The sequence below is a fragment of the Tupaia chinensis genome, unplaced genomic scaffold (genome assembly GCF_000334495.1).
Source record: "Tupaia chinensis unplaced genomic scaffold, TupChi_1.0 Scaffold000685_1, whole genome shotgun sequence".
NCBI lineage: Eukaryota > Metazoa > Chordata > Mammalia > Scandentia > Tupaiidae > Tupaia > Tupaia belangeri.
The window spans coordinates 2,161,107-2,170,528 of record NW_006160208.1 but is presented as its reverse complement, the minus strand read 5'-3'; the positions used below and the strand labels follow the sequence as shown (position 1 = coordinate 2,170,528).

Here is a 9,422-nt window from a genome sequence, read left to right as displayed (position 1 = left end):
TAGGAAAAGGGATTGGGGTGTGATCACATTTCACTGGGGTTACTTTCTCTCTTTCTCTGGCAAGCACACATGCCTTCTGACAATTAAAAAAAAATCTTAGTTTATAAAAGATCATTTTATATTTATTTGCTTAGTTAGGTTCATGCTTAGTTTTTTAAATTTTATAAGCGAAAGATGAATGGTTGAAGAAATTAAGAGTAGCTTTATGGGGACCAGCAGATGGAGTAATGGTTACATCGCTGGACTCCCATATAATCGACTGCAGTTCGAGTCCCGGACCCAGCAACTTAAAACGCACGTAACAACTGCCCAGAGGAGAAGGGATTGTGGTGTGGCCATCCCTTCTGGATGGTGATTTCTCACTTTCTGTCTCTGCCTATCTCTGTCTCTCCAGCAAGCACACGTGCCCTATAGCAAAAATCTCAAAAAAAAAGAAAAAAAGTAGCGTTATGGTTACTCTTAGGATCAAGTTTCTATTCATGTACATTTTTACAGGATCGAAACTAGAAACATTGACATCTGGAACATTTGCAGGTTTTTCTATATTTCAATAGAATTTTCAAACATGAAAACAGTTGAGAGAATTGTAGAGTAGACAGCCATGTGCCCACCACCCAAAGTGTACAGTGAGCATTTCAATGAGAGTCATGGTTCACTTAAGCATGAGAGGGTGTTCTGAGGCTGCATGCCTGGGCAACTTCATCGTTGAGCAGACATGACGGAGTGCACGTGCACAGTCCAGTTCTAGGTGGTATAAACTACTTGCACGCCTAGGCTGTCCACTACAATCTTATGGAACCACTGTCTTAGCAGCAGCAGACTGACGGCATTGCTTTAGCTCCTACAGCAGTCCTTGTTCATCTCATTTTGCTTTCTGAGGTCTCAGTTACCTGCAGCCAACTGCAATCCAAAATTAAGTGAGTCAAGTACAATAAGATATTTTCGGATATCACTTTCCCAAAGCTTTTATGACCACATATTGTCATTCTTGTTCTATTTTGTTATTGTTAATCTCTTACTATGCCTAATTTATAAATGTTTGTATAGGAAAAAAATTGCCTACATAGGGTTTAGTATCATCTGTGATTTCAGGCCTCCAGTCAGGGAGGGGAGACTTAGAATTTATCTTCTGTAGTTAAGGGGGGCTACTCTATTAATCCATCGAGTGATAATATCTCTGGTCACTCATCAGTCCATCTTGTTTATATTTTTTCAGTAAGTTACAGATTTCATTGCCCCTAAAAACTTCAGTATGTGTATCATTAACTAGAATTCAAGATTTTTTTTAAATTTATTTTTTAATTTTAATTTTTTTAGAAGTTAAGGATGGCAACTTTTTTCTTTTTGATAATTGCTGTATGTTTTCTAAGTGATGTTATAAAACAGGTTAAGGCTATGAAACTTTCTTGGCAAATAGCTCACTAACTTGGATAATGTTTGTTCTCAGAAAATTAAAAGCCAAATCGTATGTAACTATTGCTTTATTTTATTTAGCCCTAACCTTTGAAGAATTGTAAATCTCTAGAAGCTATGTAAGAATTTTGAGTGATGAGTAGAAATATAGAGCTAATAAATATCATTTTGAAGGAAAAATTACAGGGATTATAATGGCTTGGGCTCTTGGTTGAATTCTCACAAGAAGTCAGAGTTTGTTTACTCAGTGATCTGTCATCTGTGGAATTTAAAATATCATTAACTTTTTAAAACTTTTCTTTAGGGGGAGGCAAAGCTCACTGAGCCCTGAGCACACCTACCTAATTTTCATTTAATTATAGGCATGCTTACACCATATGTTCAGTCAAGCTGTTCAATTTTAATAGGAAAAGAATATAGTTTATTTTAAAAATTAATAGATATCAAAGTGACCACCAAAACTGTCTTAATGTAGCAAACTGAACCACATCCGTGATGGTGACAGGAAGCCTGAAATTGGAAAATGCCAAACCCCAGATCTGGATCTATCATTCTTAACTCATATGTCTATTCTTGAAATGACCTTAGGTCTTCTGCTGTGGCCTGTTTTGGAGGCTCCCAAATCCTTTCTCTGTGCTTTTTGGGGAGTACAAGGATTTGAACATTTCCAAAAGGCAGCCATTTAAATCTGACAGAGGCTGATTTTCCTCCCCAGATTAAAGATGTCGGTGTTGCAGAGCCAGGTGACCCGATGGTACAGGGCTCGGATTCGGGGAGTTGTAGAGTATCTGCAGAGTGCTGGTTGTGGTTAAGAGCAGGGTTTTGTTAAAGGCTATACTAGGAAGTGGGAGTGGAGACCAGAACTACGTTGTAAAAGACTCTGCTGCCTTTTGAATAAATTCTATTTCAATGGCAAGTCTTAATACCATTTATGTAATTTCATCAGAGATGAAATAACAGGAAAATTAGTTCTTTTTTAATAAGTTTTTTTTTTTTTTTGTTTATTTGGTTTTGCTGTAGAGTACATGTGCCTTCTGGAGAGAGACAGCGAGAGAGAGATGGAAAGAGAGAATGGCCACATCTCAGTCCCTTCTTCATTCTCCTGTCGGGATCCTGGGCACACACACTCACACACCTAGTGTGATTCTCACGTACTAGGCCTGGGACTCAGATTGCAGTCAGTCATGTGGGATCCAGCACCTCAACTTCCATGCCACTTGCTGACCCATTTTTTAAAAGAAATTAAAAAATTAATTTGTTTTATTCATGATCAAAAGCAAATGTACATACGAGAGAGAGAGAGAGAGAGACCCTCTGCAAGATCTCGTCTTGTCGTATTCTTTCCTCAGCCCTCCAGCTCTTTATGATTTTGGACACCTGTGCATGTACCTGGCATGTTTTCAGGCCCATGGAAATCTGAACCTGGGGGTGGCTGTGTGGCTTCCAGCACTGTGGTTTCATTTGCTGCTGACTATGCCACCAGGGCCAGAAAATGACTTCTTAGAGCAATAAATAAATACTTTAGTTCTGGTGTGTTAAAATTGCCGTAGTTCATTTAATTGGAAGGTTAAGCACTTTTGAGCCCGCTGTGATTGGACGCCATAGTGAAGTCGGCTTTAAGTGACCTTATTCTTTACACTTAGACATGTGTCTCCCACAAAATCGGAGACTTGCCTGTTGATGGTGATCTTTGTGATCGTATCTTTGACTGGACCAGTGTGCAGTGTGATCACGCTGGGAAAATTCATGTTACAAGCTGTAATGACAGACAGTGGTTGACTGTATAAAAAAATAATAATAAAAAGGAAGAAAAAAAATGTGTCCCCCCCAAAAAAACAGAAATGTTTCCATTGATGATTTTTTTTCTCTTCTAATTAAGGATCTGGGAAGAGCCAACAGACGGAAGCCCAAGGTAAGCATACTGTACCAGACCCCACCACACCCTCCATGCAGTTTTCAGTGTCTAGTCATGTTGGAGACTAGCAGAAAGCGTGGATGATACTTAGGGCTTAGTTTTCTTTTCTTTTCTCTTCTGATTTGTACCACTTTTTTTTTCTAATCTCCTTTAGCCTCCAGCACCTGAGGATCTTGCAGTAATCTGTTTCACAAGTGGAACTACAGGTCAGTTTTTAAATGGAATTGCTTCTAAGTATTATCTGAAAGTCTGCATTCCCCACTTTTTTATTTTTATGATATATTAACTAGCTGTCCATGAATGAAAAGCAGAAGAGATGGAAGTAGCTCTTAGCTCTGCTAGATACTCTCAGAACCTGAGTGCCATACATTGTCTCCGACATTTATTTAAGGTGACTTTAGATTCACTCTTCTCCCTAGCAGAATAACTGTATCAGTGGCTCCCAGGAACGGAACTCTTGGCTTTGCTTTTCTTATTGCTACGTACACCCTCAAAAACGTGTGCATTCTGCTAGAGATGATTTAAGATACTAAGTTTTATCGAAAGAATTGCGGGTTGCTCAGGAATTCAATGTCACCCAACATTTGGCTTCCATGGGTGTATCGGACCGTCGAGGCGTCTGAGGCCCTCATTCCACAGGGTGTCTGGGCTTCCTCAGGTTCTCTCTCGCCGTGATGCCTTCCTATATTCTAACGCTGTTCTGCTTCACGTGTGCTCTGCAGGCAACCCCAAAGGAGCAATGATCACTCACCGAAATATAGTGAGCGATTGTTCAGCTTTTGTGAAAGCGACAGAGGTAACTTTGGGGGATATTTTCATCTTTCTTCACATTCATTGGTTGGCATTAGGCCTTAAGAATGAAAGTGGCGAAGGTGGCACCACCATGGCGGGCGGTATTCAGAACAGGTCTTTAGAACACTATCTGCAGAACAGTGTAGATCTCAGTGTTAACATGATCCAAAGCTGCCTCCTCTCAGCGGTTTTTGTCGTAGACCTGATCTCCAACTCTTGCTGTGACCAACTAAGGTAAATCGGCAGTTGGGATTTACCACAACTTTCCTATAGTGAAATTTTATTTGCATATTGCCCTATAAATATTTTCCAAGAAAGAGCAAAGAAGGGATGACTTTCTTATACTGTCATCTAGTAGTCCAGTATTGGGAAAATAATTTCTCTCAAGTTGACAAAGAAATGTTAAAGACTACTAAAGGTTTTTGAGTTATTATTACATATTGTGTTCAATTTGGCTTTCAGTATAAGAGAAGAGGAGAATGAAAGCCTCAAACTTTAATTTCCTATGTAATCTTACAGTTCACTATCCAAATGTCTGAGTCTGCCCAGGCTGCCATAACAGAATACCCCAGACTGGGTGGCTTAAGCAACAGACACTTATTTTCTCACAGTTCTGGAGGCTAGAAGTCCAAGATCAACCACCAGCAAATTCATTGTCTGGTGAGGGCTCTCTTGTTGGCTTGCAAATGTGTGTCCTCACATGGGCTTTCCTCTGTGCACACATGGAAAGAGAGACCTCTGGTGTCTCTACTTCAGCCCTATCAGATCCAGAGTTACCTCCAAATACAGTCACACTGGGGCCCATCTCTGAATACACTGGGGGTTAGGACTGTAACTTGAATTTGGTGATGTGGGGAGACATAGTTTAGCCTATAGCACCAAGAGTATGTTTCAAACTTACCTTTTAAAAAGATATTTATTGAGCAATGTATTTCTCTTACACTCTTATTCACATTGAACATAATTTGTTTTTGTTATCTCTTGGGGGAGTATTCTGTATCTCCCGTTTTTGTGGCAGGAGCCTGTGCTTCATGGTTTGGGGGAATGGACATCTTGAGTGTCTTATAGAAAGCGGATCTTTGAGGGATCTTGCCCTTTATTTTACTTTGTTCCGCTTCTTAGTCCTTAATACCTCTTTCAATATATACTTCTAAACAGAGTTAAACATTTAATACCCTACCAAAGTGCAATTTTAAATTCTTGTTTGGCCTTCAAAGCACACTTCAAATGCATTGGTGGCTCCACTGAGGCAAATGATTGCAAACTTTATTTAAAATCATAATTGTAATATCAAGGGGCATTCTCAACTTGGCAAAAACTTCTAGTCACAATAATAGACATTGTTGGCACTAAATCAGAAAATGAAGAGTATAGCTATTACTGAGTCTGATTTCTCATTCTGTAACAATTTCCTACTGAGAAGTACTGAGACTCTCACAGGGCACACTCGAATGAAACTAAGCTAAGATTATAGCAGGCCCAGTCTACACCCGGGGCTTCGAGGGCTGCTACATCTGCTCGGGACATGTGCTGTCATCTGTTGTCACATTATTATTAAAAGTCTTGGGCAGGAGAAGGGCATGGCTCAGAAGTGTGTCACCCTTGTAACTTGACAGAACCCTCGTTTCTCAGTTGGTGTGGCAGCAGCTGTTGCTGGCACTCCCGTTTTGGCCAGAACTCTTCCTGAGCATTTCCATACCAACCCTGACCTTGCCTGCCCCTGAGTCAGGCCACTCAGAAGGAAAGCAGATGTCCACATTCATCTGCCGTGGACCCACCGCAATCCACATTTGTAGATGAGCAAATCTGGTGTGGAGCTGCAGTTGCATTAAACAAATTGGGATCATGTTTTTTTGTGGGATAAAATAGGGCTTTAAGGTAAAAAATGTTGACCAAGCTCTAATTTTCTAGGTACACTTCCACTATAAATAAAAGGGCCTTGGAAATCCATCGTTTCTTACCTTCTCTCTCCCTTTCCTTTGGCAAAGTAATGTGCTGTCTTATGTTAGAATGGGCCTTATGTTTCTTACCTTAAGGTGAATTTGAGCTTGCTGGGTGGCGTGGTACTATAGCTCTGAAATACTAAATGATTAGAGCACATAACCCTTCAACCTCCCACTTTGGGAATATTTTCCTTTTTTTCTTTCTTTTTTCTTTTTTCTTTTTTTTTTTTTTTTAAGAGGCTTTTGCCTTAGAGCATGTGCGTGTACCACAGAGAAACAGAGACAGAGGGAAAGTGAGAAATCACACCCTGAGGGGATGGCCATACCACAGTCCCTTCTCCCTCATTCTCCTGGGATCTTGGGCACGCACGTGTGCACAGGCACTGGCATGAGTTTCAAGCCACCAGGTCCAGGACTTGAACTGCTATCAGCCCTGCGGAAGTCCAGCATTGTAACCGCGATGCCATCCGCTGGCCTGTTTTTCTTGTTTTGATTAAAGTCCGAAAGTGGATTTACTTTGTCATTGAGAGTGGCCTCTACCCATCTGGATAGTTAAAGTCTTGTTCTCATTTTATTTTTTGGTGAGAAAAAGGTGCGCACAGCTTTTTCTCGTCCGCGTTGAGGGGCTATGTGCTCTACGGTAAACTGGGAAAATGACTGGATGTCTGAACGCTTTCTTGCCTTGCTGCTGTCTTTGCCTACAGAACACAGTCAATCCTTCCCCAGACGATATCTTGATCTCTTTCTTGCCTCTCGCCCACATGTTTGAGAGAGTCGTAGAGGTAGGCACTGACCTTTGTTCCTCGTTGTTTGTTTTGTGTGCTCTGCTAAGTCGTTGTGTTTTACAGAAAGCGATTGTCTTGAACCCCAGTGACACACACATTTCGTTTTTACCACTCGCACACATGTACGAACAGCTCCTCCAGGTAAGCTTCGTGTGCGGACTGGCCTCCCCACGGAGGGCTATCTATCCAGCCTGCTTTACAAATGGTGCGCGTTGTTTGGAAGAGTATACATTCTTTTCCTGGGTCTGAACTGGATTACTTAAACTTCAGCCATTTATTTTGCAATTGGGAGCCCCGAACTTGTGGAGTCATGTCCTTACTACTCTGGACATGATTCTAGAAAGGTTAACTTTGAAAATAATTTTTCTTAATAATTATGTTGTTTAACTTTATTTACTTTAATTTGACCAGAGAGGGACAGAGTGAGAGAGAGCAAGAGAGAGAGAAAGTGAGAAAGCAAGCTGCTAGGTCCAGGACTCGAACTGCAGTCAGCCATGTGGGAATCCAGCACCATTGACCACCACACCATCTGCCAGCCCCCAAAATAATTTTTTTATTAATTTAACCTTACAGAGGCCTGGGAGGCTTCTGTTCTGCAAGAAGTCTTTTATTTTTTTGGTGTTTTTTCATTTTTGTTTTTGTTTTTATGTTTTTGAGAGAGAGATTTTTACTATAGGGCATATGCGCTCGCCAGAGAGACAGAAATACAGAAAGACAGAAGGTGAGAAATCACCCCCAATTGGGGATGGCCACATGCAATCCCTTCTCCTCCATTCTCCTCTGGGGATTTTGGGCATGCATGCACATGCACCTGGCATGAGTTTTAAACCACCGAGTTCATGACTTGAACCACGGTCAGCTACATGGGAGTCCAGCAACGTAACCATTACACCATCTGCTAGTGTAAAGTCTCTAATTTTGATTGTGCACAAGTTGGCTTAACCTGAGTTCTATTGTTTTTGTTTTTTGTTTGTTGGTTTGTTTTTGCAAAAGGGAGCATGCATTCACCAGAGAGAGGGAGACGGAGGATTGAGGGGGCAGGGACGGACAGGGAGAAAGCATCCTTCATGGGAAATGGTCACACCTCAATCCCTTCTCCTCTATTTCTCCCTCCTCTCCGGATTTTGGGCACACATGCCTATGTGCCTGCCATGTTTTATAGCCACTGGGTCTGGGACTCCAGTCCTGTCTCAGTCATGTGATATCTGGCTCCTGTAACTACCAGGCCATGGGCTGGCCCAAGACCTTTTTTCCATCAGTATTCTAAATGACCAGGGAAAAGCAAGACGATCTTTAGCTGACCTTGGCCTAGACTCCCTGTACACAACTGTGCAGCTAATTGAAAAACTGACCAAGTGCCATCTTGCTTCCTTGCACAATTTTGGGTTTTATACTATAGGAAAAATGATGAGCACCATTCGTTCATTTAGTGAATATTTATTGAGTGCCAGCTATGTGCCGGGCGCTGTGCTCAATGTTGGACACAGAGAGAAGACTGGTAGAGAGCCAGTCCTTGGGGTAATTGCTGCCCTGTAAGATTCACTTACCCCGCAAGGGTAAAGGATCATTAGCTTTCATGTTCCCTCCCTCACTTCCACTTCCAGCATGCCTGGGGGTCTCTTGGGTTTGTAAAGCAACCCCAAATGCCTTGGCTGATGGGCCATGTGTACATAACTGCAGTTCTGCGAAGTACTCAGGAGGCAGGCCACACCAAATAGGAGCCTCCATAACTTCGATTTTTAAACCACAGACCATGGCGTGCCTTTTCATGGTTTCTGCTTTCAAGCCAAAGACCGTCTGTGCTTCTATTGCCTTATCCTTTGAGGCTTCTTTTCTTTTTTTAAGTTTAAAATAGGTGGGCTGTTTGTCAAGTCCATGTCGCTCCCTGGTGCAGTTTGCACTAAACGGGGAAAAAAAAAATCATGCGATATCTTACAGCTGATTGACAGGCCACTTTGGTAATGAATATCCTGGTGTCTCTACATCGGCATAGTCAGTGGTATGTCACAAACTTTGAGTGACACTCAATTAAAGGAGAATGAGACTTTTACATGCTTGGACTGTAGGCAAGAAGTTACGCTTTTATTTTGAAAATAAATTAGAATAAAGTTTCTGGAAAGCTGAAAATATTTGGCACCTGTAATACCGTGTCACTCATTCAGTAGATATTTATCACAAAGTGGAAAGAGTAGGACTTCTGTGACCCTCACTGAAAACATACCCTGGTTTCATACCAACCTGTGTGTCTTCAGGAGAATCAAGAACTTGCATACCACATTTCCAGATGGTACAATGATTGGTGGATGCAAAAGCTTTTTTAAAAAGCTACTTATATTCAGGAACGTTAAGATTTCTGGAACCCGGCCTGACGCGCTTAGACGGAAGCCTGTGCGTTGCAGTGTGTGTCGCGTAGCCCCTGCCGTGGAGGTCACACACATCTGATTCTCTTTACCTCTGCAGTGTGTGATGCTGTGTCATGGAGCTAAAATAGGCTTTTTCCAAGGAGATATCAGGCTGCTTATGGATGACCTCAAGGTGCTTCAACCCACTATCTTCCCTGTGGTCCCAAGGCTG

The 9,422-nt window shown here is 41.7% G+C and overlaps 1 protein-coding gene across 4 annotated transcripts in view; it reads left to right on the top strand.

The window, feature by feature from the left end:
• The window catches only part of ACSL1 (acyl-CoA synthetase long chain family member 1), a 79,335-nt gene that overhangs the window by 52,519 nt on the left and 17,394 nt on the right, over positions 1 to 9,422 (top strand). For 3 of the 4 annotated variants that reach the window (XM_027776607.1, XM_027776606.1, XM_014592372.2), the window contains exons 8-12: positions 3,293 to 3,325; positions 3,483 to 3,534; positions 4,051 to 4,124; positions 6,912 to 6,989; positions 9,309 to 9,422. In XM_027776607.1, the coding sequence (XP_027632408.1) occupies positions 3,293 to 3,325; positions 3,483 to 3,534; positions 4,051 to 4,124; positions 6,912 to 6,989; positions 9,309 to 9,422 (351 nt within the window). Of the gene's footprint in view, positions 1 to 3,292; positions 3,326 to 3,482; positions 3,535 to 4,050; positions 4,125 to 6,767; positions 6,846 to 6,911; positions 6,990 to 9,308 lie in introns of all 4 variants that reach the window. The other variant, XM_027776605.1, reaches the window with a different exon arrangement.